The sequence below is a fragment of the Cyprinus carpio genome, chromosome B8 (genome assembly GCF_018340385.1).
Source record: "Cyprinus carpio isolate SPL01 chromosome B8, ASM1834038v1, whole genome shotgun sequence".
NCBI classification, from domain to species: Eukaryota; Metazoa; Chordata; class Actinopteri; order Cypriniformes; family Cyprinidae; genus Cyprinus; species Cyprinus carpio.
The window spans coordinates 25,225,635-25,253,254 of record NC_056604.1 but is presented as its reverse complement, the minus strand read 5'-3'; the positions used below and the strand labels follow the sequence as shown (position 1 = coordinate 25,253,254).

At 35.5% G+C, this 27,620-nt stretch overlaps 1 protein-coding gene across 3 annotated transcripts; it reads left to right on the top strand.

Annotated features, from left to right (window-relative positions):
- Nucleotides 1–15,268: 15,268 nt before the first annotated feature.
- On the top strand, nucleotides 15,269–27,476 carry LOC109059659 (steroidogenic factor 1). 3 transcript variants are annotated; one of them, XM_042730269.1, is made up of 8 exons: nucleotides 15,269–15,523; nucleotides 16,857–16,981; nucleotides 17,453–17,594; nucleotides 18,475–18,959; nucleotides 20,115–20,273; nucleotides 22,760–22,879; nucleotides 23,001–23,145; nucleotides 26,813–27,476. In XM_042730269.1, the coding sequence occupies exons 1-8, from the start codon at nucleotides 15,502–15,504 to the stop codon at nucleotides 27,067–27,069; spliced, it is 1,455 nt and encodes a 484-aa protein (XP_042586203.1). In that variant the 5' UTR covers nucleotides 15,269–15,501; the 3' UTR covers nucleotides 27,070–27,476. The 3 variants fall into 3 exon arrangements, with proteins under 3 accessions (XP_042586203.1, XP_042586202.1, XP_042586204.1); XM_042730268.1 differs by having other exon boundaries at nucleotides 16,811–16,981; XM_042730270.1 differs by lacking the exon at nucleotides 15,269–15,523 and adding an exon at nucleotides 16,465–16,598.
- The last annotated feature ends 144 nt before the right edge of the window (nucleotides 27,477–27,620 follow it).

Genomic DNA, 27,620 nt, shown 5'->3' with positions numbered 1-27,620 from the left:
AATATTTACCAAAAATATGTATTTTTTCCCAGCATGATCATTAACCAAAATCAGATAACTGTGAACATACAAATGTGAAAAAACAAAAAACAAAACTAATAATAACAATAATAAAATCAGGGCTACTCCAAGTAAATAATTAATGTCAGATGGGTTTGGCTGACAAATTATATTATATTATATTATATTATATTATATTATATTATATTATATTATATTATATTATATTATATTATATTATATTATATTATATTATATTATATTTCAATCAGTATTTGACCACTGGAAATTATTTCCATGGACTTTTTTAGGTAGTTTTTATAATTACCTTTCTTTGTTGTCTTTGTCAAATACTTTACTAATTTAGCTTCAATAATTACTACAATTATCCAGAATGCTATAGACTGTTATCAAAAAAAAAAAAATAATAATAATTTACATTTTTTTATATAAATAAATACATACATAAATAATTACACTTTTAAAATAATGATCAATTGGAAAAAAGGAATAGTAATAATTTTTACAATTCAGCAGAAGAACAGAAGCTTGATGATACAGAATGATTAAAACTGCTCAAAAGATGCATATATTTATTCACACAATTTCATAATGTAAATATCCTGATGCGTTATTGCTGATTATTGCTCTTGATATTGTTAAAATGATTATTAATGTTGATTAATAGAATACAGTGATAGATGTGTTTATAGATTCTGACAAAACAAGCTGAGAACCATTTATGAATTAGTCCATTGCTTTTTATGCATTGGAATCTTCATTTGCGGCAAATATTATAGATTTAATTTAACTGTGCGGGGGCATTTTTTTTGCTCTCTTGTCTTGAATTTTGGGGGTGGGGGCATTTTGGTTCAGTTTGGAGGCCTTTTTGCCTCAAGTCCCCATTAATTTCCACCCCTGGTGTGGGTGCATCAGGATTTGCGTAATACTGAATATTCAGTGAGAAGTTCATCCATTGCATTAAGGTTTTCAGCTCTGAAGGACAGTTTTTGTTGCAATAGTAGAGGGCAAATATAGGAGAAATTTGTTGTTTGCTTTCGAACACATCTCTAACAAAGCGGAAGATTTCTCCCAAGAAGCTGAAAAGAACTCCCATAATGTTCAGTTACTCAGAATTGAGTATTAGCTTATTTAATAATTTGTTATCTCTAAGGAAAGTTATGGATATACAGTAAATCATGCTTTATATTAATAAAATGTTTATTTTCTTGTCAGGTTTCAAGTGTTATAACCTTGTCCTTTTAATGTTTAGAAAAAAAAATGTATTATTTGAAAAAGAAAAAACAGATTTGAATGGTGCATGATGCTGTTTTCTTTTCTGAAGACAACACGCTCCGTTCAGAGTATGTTTATGAATCAAATAGAGCGCTGAGCTTTGATATGAGTGTTTTTCTAATGCATCTTATCATTTGAGTAGAGACGTGACACAACAGTCATCCTGCCGTAAAGACAAAACAATCTTAATGTCCCAACACATCTTCATTCATGCTGACTACGTAAAAACCCTTCTGACCTGCCTGTTGAACTCATAGGCTATTTAAACCAAATTGCATATATTCTGCTCAGTTTGAACCTCTGAATAAAACTGATTTTCCTTCTTGACTATGAGAACCATATATCATAATATATGATTCATAGCAGCCTGATCATCAATCATCAAAAAACACATATGCAAACTTTATTTTTAATTTTTTTACTTTGTCTAAAGGTACAATAAGCTGACTTTTCTGACTGTTATTTCATATGTCAGTCTTTTACAGGGTTAAGACTATCAGTCTCTACATCTTCTAACTTTGACAAGGACAGTGAGAGCAGGAGTAGAAGAGAGTTTTTCACTTCTGACCTCTCTGACCATGTCCTGTTTGGGTTATCATGGGACTAATTCTTGGTTGTCAGCATTTGCATCACGGTTGTGTTTGTGGTCGAGGGTGCAGGGCATGTAACTTGTTTCTCAAGGCCAATCGACAAGCTACGGCCAAACGCCATCCCTCTTCCTCGTCTACCTCCTCCTCTGCTTTGTAGATGAGCCTCTCTCATATCTGACCTTCACAACTACACCCTTCCTCAAGGCTGAGGCTCTCAGCTCCCAATTCCAGCTCCTATGCAGCACGTAGCATTCATAATATATGTAATGTATTACTGTACTGTCAAGTGTGTGTAATGGAGCACGTGCAGGTATAATCGTGTGTAAACTGTGTGGAAGGGAGTGCCTGAGTATAGACTTTAATTAAGTGCTTTTGTATTTTGTCTTATGTTTTCACGCTCAAGGTCACACTATGCAAAACTTAAAGTACTTTTACAGGATCTTTGCAATACATTCACCATTCATTTCAAATGAAAGCAGATGAAATGCTCCTGAAACCAAGTTTAAACAGGTTTAGTGGGTTCAGCTTGTGGTGGGAGCTGCAGGTCGCAGGGGTCTCAGATACAGCTGTTCCTCCACTGGTCCTTATCTGTCATAACACAAAATTATTATTAGAAAAAAAAAGAAAGAAAAAAAGCGGCCTTTGCTTTGATTTGAATATCTGCACGATTTCAAAGGTCAGTGCTAATGCTTCAGAGCAGAAAATCTTGAAGTAAAACAAATATAATGATGAAAATGAGATGAGATGAGATGAGATGATGAAAAGTGTTTTTTTTTTATTATTATTATTTGAAGGATTGAGGATTGGGCTAAGAAATCTCTTATGCTCACCAGGGCTGTGTTTTAAAATTTTAAAATAATAATTTAATATAATAATTTCAAATATTTGTTTTCTATGTTAATGTATTTTAAAATGCAATTTATTCCTGTGATTCAAAGCTGAATTTTCAGCATCATTACTCCAGTCTTCAGTGTCACATGATCCTTCAGAAATCATTCTGAAGTGTTGATTTGGTGCATTTCTTATTATTGTCATAATATTTTTAATAATATTTTTGTGGAAACCATGATATGTAGTTAGGTCCATATATATTTGGACACAGGCACATTTTTTTATTATTTTATTATAGTTATATGGGCTTAAAGTGCAGACTCTGAGCATTAATTTGAGAGTATGCTCGTCAAAATTGGAGGAAAGGTTAAGTAATTACAGCTCTTTAATATGTTCCTCCCCCTTTTTCAAGGGACCATAAGTAATTGGACAGTTGACTCAAAAGCCATTTCATGGACAGATGTGGGCAATTCCTTCGTTATTTCTACATCAATTAAGCAGGTAAAAGGTCTGCATTTGATTCTAAGTGTGCCATTTGCCTTTGGAAGCTGTTGCTGTGAACCCACATCATGTGGTCAAAGGAGCTCTCCATAAAAGTGAAACAGACAATTGTTAGGCTTTAAAAACAAAACAAGTCCACCAGAGAGATAGCAGGAACATTCAGAGTGGCCAAATAAACAGTTTGGTACATTCTGAGAAAAAAAGAATGCAATGGTGAGCTCAGCAACATAAAAAGTCCTGGACATCCACTGAGTACAACAGTGGTAGATCACTGGAGAATCCTCTTCATGATAATGAAAAACCCTTTCCCAACATCCAGCCAAGAGAAGAACACTCTCCAGGAGGTAGACATGTTACTGTGAAAGTCTACAATCAAAAGACGACTTCACAAGAGCAAATACAGAGGGTTTACCACAAGGTGCAAAAAAATTAAAATAAACATCTAAAAAGCCAGACCTGGAAAAGCAATCTTTGGACAGCTGAAATTAAGATCAACCTGTACCAGAATGACAGGAAGGAAAAAGTATGGAGAAGGTTTGGAACAGCTCATGATCCAAAGCATACAACATCATCTGTGAAACATGGTGGAGCAGTGTGATGGTATGAGCGTGCATGGCTTCCAGTGGCACTGGGTTACTGGTGTTTAATGATGATCTGACAGAGGACAGAAGCTGCCGGATGAGTTCTGAAGTGTTCGGGGATATACTGTCTGCCCAGATTCAGCCAAATGCAACAAAGTTGATTGGGTGGCGCTTCATAGAGCAAATGGACAATGACTCAAAACATATGGCAAAAGCTACCCAGGAGCTTGCTGTAGACAAAGCTAAGCGCAGAAAGACCCACAAATAAACAACAACTGAAGTCAGCTGCAGTAAAGGCCTGGCAAAGCATCACAAAGAGGAAACCCAGTCTCTAGTGATGTCCATGAGTTCCAGACTTAAGGCAGTCATTGCCTGCAAAGTATTCTTAACAAAATATTAAAAATTTTATTAGGGGCCAAGCACCGAAGGTGCGTAGGCACCTATTGTATCCGTTGGCCCCCTTCTTCTTCCTCTTTTGAGTCTATGGCAGCCCATAGAACTGATTGCGGGAAAGTTGTGAAATTTGGCACACTAATAGAGGACAGTCAGAACAGTCACCATAGCAGTCTCTAACTCAAACTGTCTAGCACCAACACTTGTCCAAAGTTTCACTCATGTTTTTACTAATAACTTTTGAACCATAAGGCACAGAAGGAAAATAATTTTTTTCCTCTGAATCCTTGGCTCATACTGAGTTGAAGGAAGACCAACATTAAAACATCGCAAGGTTTCTTTTATTTGCTATTTTTATTTGTTCGAAAAACCAACATTCTTTCTCACCAAAATTGGCTCAAATCTTCTTCAGACCACGCTGGCTAAATGTTATGGAATTCAAGTAGATTAGTCAAACCGTTCTTGAATAATATTATTAAGAATTTGATGGATAGATTTTATGGTGTTTATGTGGATTTGTCTAAGCAACAGTTTGGTGTATTGAGACCAAACTTGGTGTGTGTTATAATAAGCATTACCTGAGACTACCTGCAGTGTTTTGTCACTGTGCCACCTAGTGGTCAGGAGATATGAAATTTTGTTTTGCATATTTTTTGCTTATAACTTCTGAATGGTTTGGCCAAAAATCACAGAACTGGTCCCTTTTTATTCAGTGCAGCATGCCGAGTCGAATGATACCCAATTTTTCCATGTCAGCCATTTTGGGAGTCGGCCATTTTGAATTATGTTCGTAAAATAAATATTTTACGGACACACTGATGTACTGTTATGAAATTTGGTATGCTTCTTCGGCACCATGCCCTGATGGTACTCAAAACGTTTGGGGGCAAAAGTTATAATGAAATTTCAAAAAATACTAATAACTTTTGTTTACAATAGCCTATTAATTTAGATGATTTATAAATTTCGTGTCAATATATGAAACGGTTTTCATTTAGTGCATCAACAAATTTGCTGGAAAGATTCTAAACTGCACCAGAGGCTGTATCTCTGCAAAGCTTTGACATATTTACACCAAATTTTGTATGCACCATTGTCACCTCACACTGACCAGGCCACATCATTTTGGTAACAGCGCCACCTATTGGTCAAGAGTGATAAACCATTCGTTAAACGTTAATTATGAAATTTCCAAAAATGCTAATCATTTTTGATTGCATACACCTATTTTAATGAAACTGGGCTCAAAATATTCCTTGGGTCATGCTGACAACATAGATACCCATTATGCCATTGTGGGCCTAACTTCCTGTCCGCCATTTTGATTTATGTTGAAAACCTACTTTTTCGAACTCCTCCTCAACCAATTTTCACCAAAATCGAATCAGATTATCATCAGACATTGCTGACAAAAAGTTATGGATTTCTTGTTGATAGACAAAACTGTTTTTATTATGCCTCAAATTATATCTGAGGCTGTATCTCTGCAAAGCTTTGAAATACTGACACCAAACTTTGTGTGTGCCATTGTTACCTCACACAGAACACACCACATCGATTTGATAACAGCGCCACCTATTGGTCAAAAGTGATAAGCCATTAAATCATATTAGAAGAAGCTTGTGTCATCCTAAACTTGCGTTAATTACTCATTGTTGTAGTTGGTCTGATGCCCCATGCTATGCTTAGCTCCTCATTTTGCCTTTGAAGTGCTTGGCCCCTTGCAGCTATATTTTATGATTATATTTATTCGCCCAATTACATTTGTGCCCCTAAAAATGGGGGAACTGTGTATAAAAATGGATGTAATTCTTGAGGATTTTATGTTGTATTTTTGTTCAACCCCTTGAAAAAGCTTAAAGTCTGCATTTCAATTTCATCTTGATTGTTTCATTTGAATTCTATTCTGGTGCCATAAAGAGCCAAAATTATAAAAATTGTGTCAGTGTCCAAATATGTATGGACCTAACTGTAAATATATTCAGTTATATATTCAGGACTCTTTGATGCAAGTAGATTATTTATTTGAAATAGAATCTTTTGTAACAATATCAAAGTCTTTACTTTCACTTCATATATAAATAATAAATCTTTGCTGAATAAAAGTATTAACTTCATTTTGAAAAAAAAAGTACAGTTGAACAGTAGTGTATATATTATTTTCACTGTATAAAGTAGTGCATTTAAGTAAAAAGTCATCTTAAGTATTTTTAAGTATTATTTTCACATCTTAAATATTATTTTCAAAATACAAGTACAAAAGTAAAACCCAAAGAGTTATGATAACTGATTATTATCAAAACAGATTGCCTCAATTTAGGTATAGAAACGAATACACTGTTTCACACACACACACACACAGACACACACACACACACACACACACACACACACACACACACACACACACACACACACACACACACACACAAAGTACTGGTAATTTTTCTGAAATTAAAATACAATGCAATGAAGTGTAATTTCAAAATTCAAAATACAAGTAAAACATCTGTAAAAAAAACCAATACAGAAAGTTTCTTTAAATAATACTTTACATTGTACCTTATTTTTATGGGTTTTTTTTTTTTTTACTGTAAATGCACTTCGTTTAAGTTTACTAAAAGTATATTGCTTAAAATACTAGTGAACTATTTTGTTGATCAAACTTAACTGTTAATTAAAGCTAAATTAAAATCATTTAATCGCATTGACACTACACTTTTAAAGTTACCTGCCAGCTACAAATATGTGCTACTACAACAAAACAAAGCAGTTTCAGTTCTGTTAACTACAATCGGTTTCTGAGTTCACATAATTTTTTTTGAGTGTAATTACTAATGTTTTACTAATGTACTTTTACTAATGTCTGAGTGTAATGACCTCATTTAAATGAATTTCATTTAATAAATCTGACTGAACAGTGCATTCAACTTGAACAAAACATGCCTTTTCAAGGTTAAATATATAATAATTTTAAAAAGAAACAAATCCTACTGAGGTTAATGACCTTGTAGGTGTAAGGGGGATAAAATTTCCTTTTTATGTATAATTTTCACATAACAACTCCTGCATGTTGGTTACACAGAAGTCTGGAGGACAAAAGTTTTTTTTAAATTGCTTATTTTTAAAGGAAACATAAAACACTTCTTTCAAAGAAGTTATCCAAACCACTGTACGTATGAAACACATTTTTATATATAACTTAAGGAATGTCACATTACTGACCCAATGACAGTTGACACTTCAGCTACACTTAAAAATGTGAAAGTATTAAACCAAGTCATTATTTTAAAGAAATTCACTTTTAAGAAAAACATTTCACAAAAAGAGTATTTCACAAAAAGTATTTAGATCTGTCAAACATAAGTGTCTCATGTTCATGTCATCTGACTTCACACATCCAATCAAATCACTGCAACTAAATGGCCTAGAAGAATGTAGTTCTGAGAAAAGCTCTGGCATCATTTCTTTGATATTTTTGTATCTAATGCAATGAAATTCAAACCATTGACTGTCTAAATAGTTTTATGTCATTTTTGAAATGCGAGGAGCAATAGTGAGGCATGGAGGCGATGTTTGAGGAATGTTTGCGTACAAGGTTGCATCTGTCGGAATGCATGTCAGCCTGATGAAGTGTGTGGGTGTGTATGTATGTGTGTGTGTGTGTTTGTGTTGGTCTGGTGGATATATTATGTGGGGAATGGTGTGGCTGGCTGCTATCAGTTAGGCGGTTTGGCGTGTGTCAGGGTCGAGGGGTAAGGACATGCGTGTGTGCGGCTTCTCTTCAAGCATGCGTGTGTGTGAACGGTGTGTGTGGTGCATTAGATGGCAGGCGTTCTGCGTGTGTCAGGGTTGAAGGGAATTAGATGAGAGGGGAGAAATAAGAGATATAGAGGAAGAGAGGACCACACCTGTAGCCGGCGCACTCCAGGAGCGTGTCTGTAAGGACACAGCAGACGCCTGTGAGAGGCCTGTTAGATGCCAGAAAACCATAGGCCAAGAAGGAGTCATCTTTTTTGGTTTTGATTAAACTCATCCCTGGTGGAAATTAGTAGGTTTATGGTGTATATTATTGAAATCTATTAATTTCAGAAGTTGTATAAAAATAATTCAGCATCCCCCTCTGGATCATTGATAATAATAATTAAAAATAATAACAACAATAATTAGTCACTAGTCACCAGTCACCTTTATTTATATAGCACTTTTAACAGTACAGTTGTGTCAAAGCAACTTTACAAAATCAAGTAGGAAAATAGTGTGCCAGTGCAAAAGGACAATAGAAAACATTACATTTTCAGTTAAAGGCAGTTCAAAATTGAATTCAGTGACATCATCATCCTGCTCAGTTCAGGTTAAATAGTGTCTGTGCAATAAAGTCGACAATATCGCTGGAAATTAAGTGTGCCCAACTAATCAAGCCAGAAGCGACAGCAGCAAGGAACCAAAACTCCATTGGTGACAGAATGGAAAAAAAAAATCCTTGGGAGAAACCAGGCTGAATGGAATGAACCAGTTTTCCTCCGGCCAGATGAACCAGCAGGTTGATTTATGCTGCAGCAAAGTTAGATTGTGCAGAGGACTCATCTGGTTCCGTGGTCTTGTCCCTATGGCCATCTAGGAGACAAGGTATTCAGTGGGGATCCATCTCTTGGTCTCATCTAGTTGTCCTGGTCTCCGCTGAAATTCAGGGCTGTAGAGGTCATCTCTAGGTGCTGATCCACCATCTGGGCTGGATACAGAGTGGATCTGGTGGCTACGGTGACCGCGGAATAAGAAAGAAGCACCTTCTGGAAGCACCTCTTTTAGGAGCTTAGATGGAATAGGGTCTAGCACACATGTTGTTGGTTTAGATGATTTAACAAATTTATAAAATTCTTTCTGTCCTATAGTAGAGAATGAGTGGAATTGTTACTCAGGGGATCTATAGCGCTGATATCTGATGCGATACTGTAGCTGACGGCTGCATGGTTACAATTTTATATTATATAGTATCGATCTTAGAATTGTTGGAGCAATTCTGTTGGAGCTTTATTTTTTGTTAATTTAGCCACTGTATTGAATAAATACCTGGAGTTATGTTTGTTTTCTTCTAAAAGAGACGAAAAGTAATCAGATCTAGCAGTTTTTAATACTTTTCTGTAGGATAGGGTACTTTCCCGCCATGCAACACGAAATACCTCTAGTTTTGTTTTTACTCCAGCTCCACTCCATTTTCCGGGCTGCTCTCTTTAGGGCACGAGTGTGCTCATTATACCACGGTGTCAAACTGTTTTCCTTAGTCTTTCTTAAGTGTAAAGGAGCAACCATATCTAAAATGCTAGAAAAGAGAGAGACCATAGTTTCTGTTACATCATCAAGTTCTTCTGAGCTATTGGATATGCTGAAGAACTGAGATAAATCAGGAAGATTACTTACAAAGCAGTCTTGTGGTAGAAGTGATGGTTCTACCATACTTGTAACAAGGAGTAGAATTTACAGTTTTAACTATCTGGAGTTTACACAATACTAGATAATGATCTGAGATGTCATCGCTTTGCTGCAGAATTTCAACACCGTTAACATCAATTCCACGTGACAGTATTAAAGGGTTACTTCACCCAAAAATTCAAATAAGTCATCCTAGGTGTATATGAATTTCTTCTTTCAGATGAATCCAGTCGGAGTTATATTAAAAATTGTTATATTAAAAATTGTATCAATGCATTTTTGTAAGAAAAATATCCTTATTCAAAACTTAATAATCACTTGAATCTAGCTTGTGCTCACTGTTGTAAACAGTAGCAGTTCCGGGGGAATTATGTATGAGGTCAGCTTTGCATATGTGCCGCTCAGAAGTGACGCATGCGAAAAGCAGAGGAGAGATCAAAACAAAACAACGGTCACTAATTAGAAGTACAAAATGAGGATTGTAAAGAAGAATGTCAGAGGATTTCGATATAAGCCAAGAGGAGACTGGTTTTCTTTTGATCCTGTAAACAAATGTTGGACTCACCGGCGCATACACAACGCTGACCCCATACGTCATGCTTCCGAAACTGCTTCAGTGTACAACTGTTGTCGCAAGCTAGATTAAAGTGATTATTACGTTTTGAATATGGATATTTTTCTTACAAAAACACATCGAGTCGCTACAGTAGGCCTTTGTTCACCCCCTGGAGCCATGTGAGACACTTTTTTTTATGGAAGTATTACACAAACACCACAGGGGATTTATCATTGACATTTCTTTCTTTGAATAATGTAATACGAAGCACCAGTACTTCAAACTATTTATACTTGAAGCCCACCCTCTGAGAAATACTGAAAACATTGTTATAAAATGAAGCAACACCTCCCCCTTTACCTTTTGGATGCGGCTCATGTTTATAACAGAAATCTTGTGAGGTAGACTCGTTTAAAATAATGTAATCATCTGATTTTAGCCAGGTTTCTAACATAACACATCTAGGTTATGATGTATGATCATATCATTTACAAAAAGCGTTTTTGTAGAAAGGGACCTGATATTCAATAAGCCAAGCTTTAGAATTTGTTTCTCTGTATTATATACATATTTTATTTGTTGAACAGCAATTAAATTGTTACTCTTAAATTGGTTTGGACGTTTTTTTTTTTTTTTTTTTTTTTTTTTTTTTTTGTATTTTCAAGTTCGGGGAACAGACACAGTCGCTATAGTGTGATATCTAGGTGAAAGAGTCCCTGTGCTAAGAGTTAACTGATTTCTGTGACATGAGGCCGCTAGCAGACGGTCAATTTCATCAGAATTTTTTTTATTTTTTTTCTAATATTTAACCATTGACTAGCCATTCAACATTACAAGAGCTATCAATTCAGCTTTGCATTACAGGAATAAATTAAATTTTACAGTATATTGTAGTGCAAAACAGTTATTGCAACAATTTTACAAAGTTACTGTTTTGACTGTATTTTTAATCAAAAAAATGCCACAAAATTTTGAACAGTAGATAGATACAGTGCAGATATAGGTATAGATATAGATATTGTTTGCTAGCATTCATCATTTTATGCATGTAATATGAGTAATTTGGGGTTGTAGAGAGCTGTGTGATTTGCACATTTGTCAATGAAAAAAAAAAACAATTTTATGCATGTAATATGAGTAATTTGGGGCTGTAGAGAGCTGCGTGATTTACACATTTGTCAATGCAAAAAAAAATTTTTGGACTGAACAGAAATGATACAGAAGCAGCATTTTAAACTACTTAACGCAACCACCACCAACGCTAAGAAAGATGTTTGTTCTGGCTGCACTAATTTGGCCATGAGTGTGAGTTTCTAAAGAGATTTTCTTATGTGGCATTTCAGGTCACTCATTGAGATGAATGAGAAGAGAATTAGATAGTGAATGTTTGTGCTTGTGAGTGTGTAGTGTACCTACAGGCTCGCTGCGGCCTTGACAACATGTGGGATGAGGAGGCTTTTCTGGCACTGGATCTTACCAGCTGCTGGAGCCCAGAAATCCCATGTGTAAAGACTGTCTGCAGAGGGCCAAAGGGGGACTGAGTTTTGCTCAAAATTTTGATTCATCTGTTTAACATACTATTCATATCCAAAGGTTGGCAGGCATGGACTTATAAGCTCCTTTTGAGGACAAAGGTTTGTTAGGCTAGTATTACACTAATAGTGCCAACAATTAAACTGTTTTATAGGCAATTAGAACGTTGTTACCAGAATCTGATATTGCTCCAAAAGCAGCATTACAGTATGTATGACGAGTATTGTTTCTATATTGAGACATACTCTGTGTGCCTTGTTGAAATGAACATCCTGTCACTGCCTTACTACTTCAGTAAATATATTTATACCGTATGTGTCCAAGGCTGCCTTTGGAATTGACCTTGTGACTGTCAAAACGTGCACACGACATTGTTGTTTATGGACAAAGTAAATCTCTCAAACGGGCACCAACGGGAAAGGAACACGTCTTAGTTTTAGAAACCCTTCAAGGGCAAGAAATTTCTCAAGAATACCCCGACCCCTTTCCAGAACATCTCAGTCTGTTGTGAACTATTGTTGAGGCCATTTTTGTGTTTTCAACCCTGCAAGAGACAAAAGGTGATGTAGCATTTAAGATGGAAGATGTGACAGCTGGACGGAGGAAGTTTGAAACAGCAAAAGTGCACACTCGTCATAATAATATTAATAATAATTGTGTAAATTGCAATGCTGTGCTACAATTTGGCATGACTTAAAAACTGGCTTCCATAGACTTGCCTTCTTGCTTTTATAAAAACATTTAAACATTCATGCATCCATGCCATCCATCTGCTAAAACCAGTGCTTGAGGGAACTGCCGGGGGTTTGTATAATAGTTATTAATACAAGACTATGCATTATTTGTAAGAAAATTAAGCAATTACATTGGGATATTAAGGATCTCTTCAAAAAAAACTCTTGTATTAGAAGTAAAATCCCTATATCTATAAACTATATAGAATGATACCCAAATGTATATTTGGACACTGAAGTCACATTTAAAAATGTATGAATGTAATTTAATAAAATTCAACAAAATGTCTGTATAATTGTCAGTTATTGTCATTTTGTTAGGTCTCAAATGCTATACACTTTTAAACGAAGACAAAGGTATTGTGACATTATGGTTGTCAAATGTTGGTGATTTTGTGATGAACTACACCTGTGGTTTCTCTGACAGGACACCTGTGTGACCTTGAGCAGAACTGACATCTAATAAAACCTTCTTGGGATCATTTGATTAAAAGTCCTTGGGAAAATGGCTCAGAAAAGTGAAGTTCCATTGTTTGTTTGCAGATGCTACTTGAGCTGATATTTTCATATATGTGATTATTTATATTTTCAGTTAAATGCAAAAGCATTATAGGCCTATACCAAATCCAATTAATTTAACTTAAGAGTACTTTTTTAACTCCTTAAAGGGATAGTTAAAGGGAAAATATGGAAGTCGATTGCTGCTGTCCCAACATCATTGAAAATATCTTCTTTTGTGTTCAGCAGAAGAAATAAACTCATACAGGTTTGGAACCACTTGCAGTGATTAAATGATAAATTTTCTTTTGGGGTGAACTATCCCTTTAAGTATATCTTTATATGTAATTTCAAAATTACTTCTATTGTCTTAGAAATATGGTTAAAGTGTGCCGACTGTACTGGCAAGCATTTACAGTACATTATATTGTCACTTATATTGAATAGTGTATGTCCTGTATTTCAATATACTTGAAATTTTACATTTGCAACAGAGTTGCAATTATATTTATTAAATGTAAGACTGAGCAACACACTGCAGTTAAATTTACAACCGCTTACACATTAAAATAAGTGTACTTCTTTAAAGCGCGACAAAAAAAACACATAAAAACAAATTTAAAACTATTGCACTTATAAGTGCACTTTTTTAAAGTGAAGTGACATGTCATTAAAGCGTATTCTCAAGTAGCTACACTTAAGTTTCATTTTATTAAATCAAAACTATCAAAAAAAAAAAAAGGAAAAAAAAAAGATGTGAAGTAGCCTACACTACAAGTGTACATTCAATGCGTACTTTTTATTCACAAGGGTTTCCAGTATCCCTTTGCTCTTCTCTTAACAAATCTACCGCTCGCCAATCAGCACTTCTTTCCATGCAAAGCACGAGATGTGGCTCCCTGTCCTCAGTGTAGCCTACTCATTCACTATCAGACATTGATGTTTTAGCAGAAGACGGAGGAATGCTCGCCAAGCAAAAATAGTCTCTCCGGAGTCAAAGCATCGCGGTGAAGCGCTTCATATCAGGAACAGAACGCCAAACCCGAGCGGTGCAGCCACAGCAGCACAGCATAACACTGCTAACCTTGACAGCGGTAACTGATACACTATCACGTCTCTCACCGCGACACAGTTTAACTGCACGAAGCGACGGTCACTTCACATACAACTAAGACAATTTAGACTAGAGATCTGACTCCAGACAGTCAGCCTTTATGTTAAATAGGCTATAAATCAATGTAAGCTTTATTTTATTATGCATTATGAATAAGCATGTAACATAAACAAATACAAATAAAAATGCATGCTTTTGTAAAGTTGCATAGCCTAAGATTAGGTCTGCATCGCGACAGACTAATAATATGCATTAGTTCCCCTCATATTCTCCTGAGAGCAACCCATTTTGTCCTCTATTGCTCATGGATTTGAAGGGTCTGTGACAAACAGCCTAAAGGACGTCTGAGATGTTAAATTGAGAAATATTTTACAAATCCTTTTCAAAACACACTGGAGTTCATAGAAATGTAATCTTTGTAATCAAGTTGGTTTGTGAAACGCATTGATTCTGTTTTGTGAAAACACTGGATTTAATGATTCCGACATATCAAGTGAAAGAAATTACTGAAATAAGTTCCTTTCACTTTCACGCAATAGTCATTTTTAAAGAAGTTCTCAAGGTAGGATAAATCATACTTTTTTTGTGAGTCACATTAAGTTTTTTAAGTTTATTTCATTTCAACAAAGCGTGACTTTTCACAATGAATAGATCAATAAATCTAGCCTGACGATAACAAACAGAGTCTATAATGGACCTCTGATTTATTGTTTTCTTAACAATATATTAATAGATTTCATTTTGTTTATTTTTATTAAAAAATAACGAGTGTTAAGTGAATTGCCTTTTTTTAAATGTATTTTTGAATGTCTTCATAAATTCAGACTTTGCCACGTCACTGACCCCAATTTCTTTTTGTATATCTCAGAGAAAGGAGGCAATAACTGTTTTGAGTCTCGATGTATTTTGTAGGCTACTATATCTCAGAGAAAGTAGGCTATAACTGTTTTAAGTCTTGGTGTATCTTAAAGAGGACAACATTGGCTTGTATGCGAGATGCCAACATAATTATATCAGCTAATAAGTAAGGTAATCATATCACTGGATAATAATAAACTTATTTTAAAACAGCGAAGCGAGAGAGAATAAAACAATGAAAACAGCTATGTATAAAATAACAAAATGTGAATAATGTTATGTATACCAATCATTAAGTATTAATGGCCAAACCTGTTTTTTATTTTTTTTTTGTTTTTTTTTTCAGGTTAATTTTTTGCTGGTCTGATAATAAAATCCCGCGGCTATAAGGACTGGCGCGCATCATCTTCTGGAGAGCTGTCACATGAGCGCGTTATCCAATGAAGACCTCTCCAACACTCAGATCCAGTGCGGAGGAAGACCTCAGACCTGTTAGATTCGCTCCTGGAGTTTCTGAAGCTCTGGACGGAGCGCGTTATATCACTGGAGCTGAATGATAAAAACGCTCGTTTGAAGCGGCTCACGCATGCTGGACACGCAGATTAATGGTAAGTCTCAGGTTTGGAAAACAATAATTCAGAAAAGTTCGAAAATGCGCTTCGCTTTGCCTCATTCATCCTCGTCACATTTTAACTTTAATTTTGCAGATGCATCATTTCTCTAAAAATTGAACAGGCCTATATTATTAAAATAATTTATTTACTTTATTTAATTTACTTTATTTTCAGTAGTAGGAAATAGCTTGTATTTGATTTGATATTAATTTTAATTTAGCCTAAATTGTGGTTTAACAGGTCCAAATATTAAATTAAACTGACACCTACATTGAAAAGATTATTAAAAGGAAAATCTTCCATTTATGCCATCCATTAAAATCTGTGAAATCTTTTTTTCAAGCAGCCATTTCTTTCCGTCAAACTTTATCAAGCTTAGCTTTTTGCACCAGTTTAAAACTGATATATTTTCTTATATTAAATATATATGAACACAAAGCAGCAAGGACCTTTTCTGTATCGTTAGTTATTCCGAAACATTCAGAAGATTAATTCGACTCATTTTATTATATTATTTCAACACTTTGAATATTTGGTCTGCAGTTTTAATTTCCATTTTGGTATTCATCGTAAATATTCATTCATTCGTCAGCAAATGATAATTAATTATGAAAGTATAGTGAAAGTACAATCAAATAATTTTGCTATTTGAATTACAATTGCTTTTGATAATTGCCGGCTCAGTTCTTTTAGCACGAAATCTAAGGGTGAACTAAGCATCTTATTTAGCTTGTGTGTGTGTGTGTGTGTGTGTGTGTGTGTGTGTGTGTGTGTGTGTGTGTGTGTGTGTGTGTGTGTGTGTGTGTGTGTGTGTGTGTGTGTGTGTGTGTGTGTGAAGTGGGCGTGGGAGACGGTCGGTGGGTGGGTGGTCACGTCCATATAGGAGGCATGGCAAGAGTCAATAATATGATCAAATCCATCTTTTCCTCTGCGTGTCCAGATACACGACAAAACAGATGCACCGAAAGCTCTAGCCCTACATCATTATTTTTTTATCATTAACATATTTTTGATTTGATACTTTTACACATTTTTATTTGATCTCTGTTCAGGGATAGCCTACGCTAAGGTATTTTATAGTACGTGCTTTATTTTATGTGCTAAAGTTGTCTTGTGGAATTGATATGATGTTTAGATCATTATTATAATGTGGTCAGAATGCACATGCACAAATAAACGGTCTTGAAAAGAGAGGAATAATGTAGGTTATTTCTAAGTATTTTTTTTTTTCAATAATAATAAAAAAAACAATAGTTTTTTTTTTTTTTTTTTTTTTTTTAGTACGATCCTAGCATCTCTAACAGAACCGCATGCTTTGTCGCCTCAGTCACAGACGCATCTGTGAGAGTGATGGACTTCACAGCAGATGAGGAGCTGCAGGAGTTGTGTCCGGTGTGTGGAGATAAAGTGTCCGGATATCATTACGGCCTTCTTACCTGCGAAAGCTGTAAGGTAATCTAATTTAAACTTATTTAACTTATTTAAACTCGTGTGCGTGTCGCGCTTTTTTATCGTTAATTATAAACCAAAAAGCCTTTTGTAATGCTTTATTTTACACTGTCCTTGTTATGCATGTTGAATGTACGTAGTAATAACTGTACAGGCTATATTATGAATAAATGCATGCATGCAAATAACCCTAAACCAAACCCTAAGCACGTGTTGTTAATATTACTCCGTACTTAAAGGTATAATTGCCCTGTAACAAGGACACCTTAAAATAAAGTGTAACACAATATATTTTTTTTGGTTCCATTATGTATGCAAATTAATACTACATTTGACTACATTTACATCCATATTACTGTAAAAAAGCTCATTTTTTAGATGGTCTGTTAACTCCATGATTACAGGCTATATTGCTGTTGTTTTTAAACAGAGCTTGACAGAATATAATCCTTATTGTGTGCATCATCATGACAGGGTTTTTTCAAGAGGACGGTTCAGAATAACAAGAGATACACGTGCACACAGAACCAGGACTGTGGCATTGACAAAACCCAGAGGAAGAGATGCCCCTTCTGTCGCTTCCAGAAGTGCCTCAGCGTCGGCATGAGACTCGAGGGTGAGCCGTGCTTCTCGTTAGGAAAGTTACATGTGGAGAAAACAGAAAAACATTTGCTGTAAAGAAGCCAAATTAAATATATAAGATATGTTTTCAATTAAAAAGCCACTCTGATTGTCTTTTATGGTATATTTCAACAAGCATCTTTTGTCATTAAAGACATTTTAATAAAATATATCTGGAGAAAATGGAAACCATTTAATGCAAAATTTCATTATCATGATTGAATATTTAATGACACTCATTATGGAGTTTAAACTCAGAAGATGAAAGATTAAAAAATATGTATATATTAAAAAAGCCTTGCTTAAAAGTAATAAAAACCATGTGTTTTGACACATTGGACAACATACATGTCTATACCAGTTAACATCTTGTTAAAAAAATATTTTTATATTTCATAGCCATTTATGATCAAGTGACCCAAGCTTACTTTCTTCCAAATTAATTTCGATTATTATTAAATTACTTATTTATTTAATTTACAATTTTCTAGGATGGAAAATATCCTTGTCAGTGTCTTATTTTGCTCTCTGGGCGCGCGATTCCCAGGCCGAGTGCAGAGAAGCACCTGTTTCCGCGCGCGCCTGTGACACATTCTTCACGTACTGATAAGACTCGCGGATTCATGTTGAGAGTTCACAAAAACCAGCCCGGAAAATGTCCATATGAAGAGAAATCTCCATTTGCTTTTGCCCTGACTTACTTAAACAAAACCGTGCCAAGCATTCCTTGCTTTATTTGGCCTTTTATCCACTGTGCTCTTAAAATAGGCTTACACTTCCAGTTGTAGCAGACAAACAGCATGTCTGCAAAATGTAAATAATATTTGATAAGTTTGATATCCATCCTATAACGCTCTCAACCTCTTTCCTCCCAGCTGTCCGTACAGATCGAATGAGAGGAGGAAGGAATAAGTTCGGTCCCATGTACAAGCGGGACCGTGCCCTGAAACAGCAGAAGAGAGCTTTAATTAGAGCCAGCAGCTTTAAAATAGAGGCCAACCCATCGCTCTTGTCCAGCACACAGACAGAATACCCACTTCCCGGATCGCTCTCAGGTCTCCATCCCACTTCTCTGTCCTCTCTGGAGTACGACTGCCCTCCTCTCTGCCCCCCGGCCCTGGGTGTAGCGCTGCAGAGCTATGGTTCATTCCCAGCTCAGTACCAATACACTACTCCCTCCTTACCCAGCAGATCGATTAAAGCCGAATATCCAGACGCGTACTCCAGCTCACCAGACTCCTCACTGGGATACCCATACCCTGACGGCTGCATGCCCGCGTCCCCGCACACCAGCCCCATGAACCCCGGCTTGCCCCCGCTGGTGCTCGAGCTGGTCAGCTGTGATCCAGATGAGGAGCAGGTATGAGTTAAATCATCTGGAGATTAATCAGTTCACTTTAAAGAGGGGAAAATCTACTTTAAATTGGTGTAACCAAATTTTTCAGGTTAATTTAGTCCGATTAAATGACTTGAACAGAATCAGTTAACTTAGATGTTACTAAACTAAGCACAATGTTGTTTACCTGAAAAATCACTTTTTCCATTTATGATAGAAAATCTATTAATGATTGAACAATAATTCAAAAACTGTCTTTACAGTTTTTACAAAACTGTTCTAAATGCAAAAGAAGATTTTAAACAAAAAAAAAAGAAAAAAGAAAAATTGGACCCCATTGACTTTTGCCACTTAATTTTGTCATAAAGGTTTGGAATAACATGGAATTGTTGGGTTTTTATTTTTGATTGAACTGTCCCTTTAAAGGGAGGAGAATTCTGGGATTTCAAAGGGTGCATTGTTCAATTCAAACCTTTGGTATTTCTAACTTAGATGGTCAAAACAGACCCTAAGACAAGTGTAACATTTTTATTTTTATTTATTTAACTATTCAAATGTATGAATTGGATGTTCTATATTTTAGTTTACTAATCTAATATTTTTTGGTATCACTTAAGATTCCGTTTGTTAACCATAGTTAACCACTCTTCGTTAGTTAACATGAACTAACAGTAAAAATACAGTACATTGCATTTATTAATCTTAGTTCATTTAAACATTTATTAATATAACAGTACATAACCCATTACAAATAAAACAATACAAAAATCAAAAGTTGTATCTGTTAAGAACATTTGATGGACCTGAGCTAACATGAACTTACAATGGGCAATGTATTATTATTAACTAAGATTACCAAAAATTCATAAATACTTATTTGTCATTGTTAGTGCATTAACTACCTTTAGCTAATAGAACCTTATTGTAAAGTGTTACCACTTTTTCTTTAGTATTTAATATTTTGAGGGAACTAAACAACATTTGCAATTAAATTACGTGACATTTATTTCAATATTAAGTAAAAAAATAATAATTAAATAAGACACTTTTTATTCTGTTTTTCAATTCTGCAGTATTTAAGTTAAAAACAGAGCAAATGTATTTAATATCACACAAAATTCTTATACACTGACTTCTCAGTTTGACTTTGCTGTTCTGTGTTACACTTCATGTTTCCAGGTGAGAGGGAAGATCTGTGCATACCTTCACCAGGAGCAAAGCGGCAAGGGGAAGCTGGACAAACCACGGCCATCCAGCCTGTTGTGTGTCATGGCAGATCAGACATTGTTCTCAATAGTCGAGTGGGCAAGAAGCTGTGTCTTCTTCAAGGAACTAAAGGTACAGCACTAAGATAAGACAAAGGTGCATGTGCGCATGTGTGTGTTTATACACGTGGACACATCTCTGATCATCCAAATGATTCTCTGCAGTGTTTTATCTAATACTATTTTGGAGAAAGTCTGCTATTTTGTCGCCAAACCACGTATCTTACCGAAAGATAACATTTAGGCACGCCAAGACATTCAGATATTGTGAATGTTTTGTTGCTGCATGTTTGTCAAGCAGTTTTAAAAGTAGGATTACATTTAATGTTTAGATTGTAGTGGTATCACTGATATGTGTCAAAAGTCCAAATTCTTGCTCAGTTTCCAAAAAGTTTTGAATGGATGTGAACATCCTGTGAGGAATTTTGGCAGAAAGGCATCAGATGTGAATTTGGAATCTCGAATTTGGACACTCAGTTGCTATATTCACATCAGGGAGTGTTGCAAATCACAAAAGATTCGTTGTTGCTGTGATTCCGAGACAGATACAGTGTTGACATACATAGAATTTGCCCTCTCAGAGCCCTCACCTCTTATAAATGTCTTAATCATCAGTCTCGACTCATATTAGACGGAATATTCGGTCGATAAATGACTGCATGTTCCAATGAATTCAAGCAAATAATGCAGAATTTCAAACTTTGTTTTTCCACATTCACACCTGCATGACCGTCGCATATTTTTCGTGCAGTTCATTCCATTCTGCAGCCATGGCAACTAGCATTCTGCAATTGCTAGCATAAAATGTGTCAGAGTTTGAAAACGCATGCCAGTGATGACTCCTGCAGGCACAACGCTTTCAGAAACATTTAATTACATTCCGTACAGCAATAGCTCAGCAATTGTTCCAGACTGCTGAAAGGTATCGCGCGATGTGGAAAATGTGCATTTGGATTAAAAAGCGCTTTGATAAACTCAATTTAGTGCATGTTTGTGTACATACTAGGGAGGGTTTGTATCCACAACCGCGAGAGAGGTCAAGTTTCCGGGGCTCCAGGCTGTGGATTAGATGTGGATATACGGTTTGAGTAATTTTGTCTGAGCTGCGGTTGATATATGAAGCACTACGCTTCTATTAGGGCTTTACTGCCGCCCACTGTGCCTAATACTGACACAACGTGGCCTTCAAAACGCTGCGTACTGAATACGGACAGAGGATTAGTGGGGGAGGAAGACGAGAGGCCGATGAAGGACGAGAGGTGAGAAGGTGCCAGAGGTCATCATTTGGTGCTCATAAATACAGCGCATTCGATGTGCGCTCGACGGCTGCTCGTCCCAAGGACTCTCATTCCCTCGTTTTATGATCTAGCTGTTCATCTGTATACAAGGGTTGTATTTCTTTGGGTTTTAGACTCAGAGATGACATGCTCTGGCTTGTGCATTGTACTATGATTTGAGTAAAACCGCCTGAATGTCTCACATTGACTGTTGTTAAGGCCTTTTGAGACTTTTTATTGAGAGGAGTATTGTTGGCAAGGCTTTGAAATATTGGTCACTACATATTTGTTTAGATTGTATGTGTAATATATTTTGATTTTCACAAAAGTAGTCAATTTCCTGTTTGCAGCTATTTGATATAGTCTGTGTACAGTTTCTGAAGCTTTTATCACATACACATACACTCAGTTATAGGCAAGCTCTGAGAACTCAAATCAAACCATTCAGTCAGCTCTTTTTACAAGCCTTGTTCCATTCCAAATCGGACTTTTTTTCTCCTGTGGAGCACAAAAGAAAATCTTTTGAAACATATCTCAGTTTTTTGTCCAAGCAGTGAAAGTCAAAGGTCTCCAATGATGGTTTGGACCCCTTGATCTTCACTGTATGGACAGAAACACTTTTTCAAAATATCTTCTTTTGTGTTCAACTGTTTTTGTCCATACAGTGGAAGTCAGTGGGGTCCAAAACAACATTGGACCCTATTCAGAATTATTTTAGTATTATTTCTATGCTATTATTGTATTTATTAACATAAAATCTCATTATAATCTCATCTATATATTATAATCTCATATTGCATTTTTACTTGAGTAATTTGGTTAGTTTTAGTAATTGTGTTACATAGTTTTATTACATGCTTCATTTTTATTAATTTTTTTTTTCCATAAATATTTATTTATCTTTTATTAACATTTCAGTTTTAGTCCACCTTTGTGACTCGCATACTATTTCCCACTCCTCGACTGCAAGACTCGGGTCTAGTTTTTATTTTTTACCTTTAGGTTTTTCATCTAATATTTGTTTTTCCAGCTTTATTTCAATTAACAAAAGCAATAGTTTTAGTATATAATTTAACAACACTGACCCCATTAAAATGCATTGTATGAACAAAAAAGACATGCTTTTGTGTTCCACAAAGTCATGTGGGTTTGGGATGACATGAATAAATGAATGTGAATGAATGATGACAGAATTTCTCACCTATTATGCAAAAAATAAATCGGTAGCACGGCCTGATACTGTAAGCATGTAATGACTCTTCATTATTTTCTCCTGATTTAGGTAGGAGATCAGATGCGACTGCTGCATAACTGCTGGAGTGAGCTGCTGCTTCTGGATCATATCTGTAGACAGGTGCATCATGGGAGAGACAACAGTCTGCTACTCATTACAGGACAAGAGGTGAGTGTTTCCAGCCGTAATCATCATAGCACAATAATATCACTACATAAAAGCTTCACTGTTTGTAGAAAAGCAGAAGATGTTAGTAGAGAGAGTGTAGTGAAGGTGCTGTGTGCTGTAGGTTGATCTGTCGGCTGTGTCTGACGCGGGACCTCCTCTGGCCAGTATGGTGCAGAGGGGACAGGAGCTGGCCAGGAGACTGCAGCTGCTGCAGGTGGACAGACGAGAGATGGCCTGTCTGAAGTTCCTCATCCTCTTCAACCCCAGTGAGTATGACTGCATCACTATTCACACACTTCTACTGACTTTTAAGTACACACAGGGGCAAAGTGACAGTCTACAGAGTGACAGAGTGGAACTGAAGAAAAAATATGCAAAACACAAAAGCATTTTAAAACACAAAGAATTTTTTTAATTTCTCTAGGAAGTTGTTAAGTTAAGATTTAATGATTAATTTTGTATAATCATAGACCTTGAAGCAGTTCTCAACTGGGTCTCAGCAAACATCATGATGATTTAAAATTAACGAGTATTGAAACATTATTAAAACATATTAACAAGTATTAAAACAAACCAAAGTGCCAAAAAATCAAGACATTTTTTGTTTTAATGGAACAGTCATGCAAATTAATCAAATCGTAAAACATCATGAGCATTTTTATACATTTTGTGAATATTTCTATTTTTTGGTTATGCCAAGCTCCAAAATGTTATATCATGTAGAAATCAATTAAATTATTAATTAACAAAATATAATAAAATAAAATGTATAAAAATAATAAAGTAATGAATATTAATAAAAAGATCACAAACAACTGGGGAAGTCATGGGGCTTTTGGGGGAGAAATAGTGAGTCTTGAAGTCAAAAAGGATGAGAACCACTGCCTTAAAAGAAAAAAAAGATTCAATATATGATGATTTTATGTGACAACATGCCCTAATATGGTAAATTGGCACAGTGGAAATTGTCATGAAACAGTCTAGTAGAGATTAAGCAAAGATGTGAACAGTTTAATAGTTATTATAGTTACAAAACAATTACTGAAACAGCAAAAATTTCAAAGACAACACAAAAATGCCAAACCACTGACTGGACAAAAAAAAAAAAGAATACATTGTATAAATTACAAAATGTAAACACGTGACAAAATTTGTATTGCTCCAATACAAATGTTAAATCCTGACATTCCTAAAATAAATAACTTGTCTTCTGGCCTACATTATTTAGTGACTTTTTTAAACGTATGCCAGTGTGTGTTCAAACTAGATGTAGGTGCATAAACATTTGTTTAATTTGACCTTCTAGTTACAGAGATCTTACATGAAAACTAGCCCTTGTCTCCCCTTTATCATTTAAGTAATATTTTCAACATATTTTGATTTTGGAAGCACTAATTGTAATCATATCGTAAATACAGTACAGTTTAATAAATATAGTGGACACCCAATTAAATAAACACAGCACCTCTAATTTCTTGTACTTAGCAACAAACCTCCTAGAAATGTCCAATTTCAATTTCATTAGGCACAATAAACAAACAGCTGAAAGGAGAAAACTGCATTTGAAAGCAAAAGAATTTGTCATCTCCTCTTACTCTGTCACATTGATTTTTTTCATTCTTTGCCTAAATGAAAGCAGCTTTATTGAGTAATTTGTGTCCTTCAAATGTATTGAAAAGATTATTATATCAACATTTTATTTGTTGTTTGATTTTCTGTTGTGGTTTGGTTATGCTTTTGATTTCTCCATTAATGGGTCCAGCTATTGTCGCCCAAACACACACACGCAGAGACAGACTACAGCGTAAAACACACACACACACACACACACACACACACACACACACACACACACCTCTACTTGGATTATATGGCTATGTTCAGACTCCCCAAATCCGATTTCTTCTCTCACATGTGACTCAGATTTGTGTTTTCGTAACAGCACAACCAATATGAAATTTATATGATGCAAAATCAGATACTGATGAAACGTTTTGCAATGCGAGCTCATTCTCAACGGTCATTCATGCAACTTTTACGCAACTTTAGATCAATGTTAGTCACAATTCTAACAGGAGTCTCTCCAAAGATGTAACTTTTGTCACTCGGTTAATATGGAAGGCAGCCATGATGGTAATCAGTGGAGGGACAGTGAGGAGTAAGTATTATGGTGACAGCAGTGATGGGCATTTTCAAACCACGGCTTAGAAAGCTTTGAATCGTTCGCAAATCATTTGTTTTGAACCAGAGATATGGAGCAGGTATGAAACTGCCAAAGTCACTTGATTTCAGTAAAGAAATGTTTCAAAATTTCAGCAGTTTGTTGCCAGGGGTGACAAGTGTCTATGGTTAAACATGTAGATATTTTTATTAACAAATTTGTGTAATCGACCTTTGGCCGGGAGTTTGATTGACAGGCGATCTGATCAATAACTGCCTTAATGTTGGTGAACTTGAACTTGATAAGTGGTGTGTTTTGACTTCTTTTCACGGATGAAACAAGAAGTCAAGAACTCTGATTTTCATTCATGTTCATTTCGAAAGAGGAAGAGTTGTTTGGTTCACATGCTGCTTGAACTGATGTGCTACAGCGATCTGTCACGAAACATTAAAGAGTGACAAAATGCTAAACCTAAGACAAAACTAAGACTTTGTTTCATACCAAATTAACCTGCTTTTTCTTGTCTGTCGGCAAGTTGTCGGTTTCCTCTTTGCTTCACAGTAACTTGGGGCAGGTTTTTTTCAAGGGTCAGTTAAAAGGAAGAGTAGTAGTTAATAGTCATTTATTGTTCAGTTTAGCAAAGCCTTCCATAGAACAAAAAATTAAATTAATTAATTAAATTAATAAAAGAACACAGACACTTAATATTTAATGGTATTAGATAATTAGTTATTGCATTTGTTAGATTATTCTTTGAATAAAACAACAAAAAGGGTTTTAAAAGCTATTTTTATGCATGTTTGGTGTAAGTTTTTGTTGCATTCACAGTTTATGGAAGCCCGTTCTGCCACTGAATATAAAAAAAAAAAAGGTAACTGCGACTTTTTCCTCACAATTATTTTTTTCTCGCAATTGCATCATATAAACACATCATTCTGACTTTTTTTTTCTCAGAATTGTGAGATATAAACTCGAAATTCTGACTTTTTTTCTTAGAATTGTAAGATATAAACTCGCAAATCTGACTTTTTTTCTCAGAATTGTAAGATATAAACTCGCAATTGCGAGTTTTAAAGTCCAGTTCTGAGGAAGAAATAAGACTAATATATTTTCACAATTGCTAGTTTATGTCTCACAATTCTGACTTTATAACTTGCGAGTGTATAACAAGCAAGTCCGAGAAAAAAAAGTCTGAATTGCGAGTTTGTATCAGGCAATTCTGAGAAAAAAAGTCAGAATTGCGAGAAAAAAGTCAGACTTGTGAGATAAAAAGTAACAATTTCCTTTTTTTTTATTCAGTGGCGGAAACAAGCTTCCATACCAGCAGGCATCAACAGTGTGAAGTGTTTAGAGCACTTCAAAACAGTGAATCATTTTGTCAAGAAAAATAATATTAAATTGATTCAAACCTTCAAAAAGGTTTATTTCTCCCATCATTAGCTGATAGCTAAAAAGTAAGAGATCTCTTCAAAACTTGAGAGAAAACTAGAAAAACTGTCCTTTTCTCCATACTTGTCTGTCTTCATCCTCATCACCTGCGCACATCAGTGTACATCTATATGGCAGCTTCCTGCGCACCGTCTTGTTATTGTTTTTTGCACACAAGTCTCGATTGCATTCAAATCTCATACTGGCCACATTTAAAACAATAATGGGAACAGCCATTAAAAAATACAAAAAAAATTTTTGAGCAATAAATCAGAATTGAGCACCAAGACTTGCATGTTGAATGTAGCCTATGAGATCTGTAATGATTTGTCTCTCGTCTGCAGATGTAAAGCTCCTGGAGAACCAGCAGTATGTGGAGAGCCTTCAGGAGCAGGTGAACAGCGCTCTGCTCGAGTACACGCTCTACTCTTACCCTCAGTGTCTGGACCGCTTCAGTCAGCTCATACTCCGGCTGCCTGAGGTCCGGTCGCTCAGCGTGCAGGCCGAGGACTTCCTGTGCTACAAGCACCTGTGCGGAGAAGTGCCGTGCAACAATCTGCTCATAGAAATGCTTCACGCCAAGAGGTCCACCGCTGTGTGAAAGTGACACTGCTTTGAGAGTTTAAGCCATATGCGCAAAATAAATGGTGAACAGTTTTCCAAAGGCTATTCTTTCTTACCTTACATGATGAATGTACAGAATTTTTTCATTTGTTTTCTTTTTAAATCATTTGAGCATGACAATCATTTGTGGCTGCGGAGGTGTTTTTATGCCGTGTCTTCGTGCCGTTATTCTCTTGGCTAAGCGTGATCTCTGCGATTTAAGAGCGATGTTTCATTTGAACGCTTATGTATCTCCGTTATTTTATCTTAATGCTCCTGTGCTTTTGAATGGATTGTAATTTCTTTGTTTTTCAAATACACTTATTATGTTGGTATTTAAAAAACTTTCCAAAAGGGCCTGTCCAAAAATAAATCGAATGAAACAAAAGAAGGTATTTATTGAAATAATGTAATTAACAGTATCTATTAAACTATTTAAAGCACATTTTTACATAGATTACACATTTATTTGTCTTTCCATTTAACTGAAAAAATTTGGTTGCAATAAAATAATATAAACGACACTTTGCAGTTGTTTGAAGACTGTGT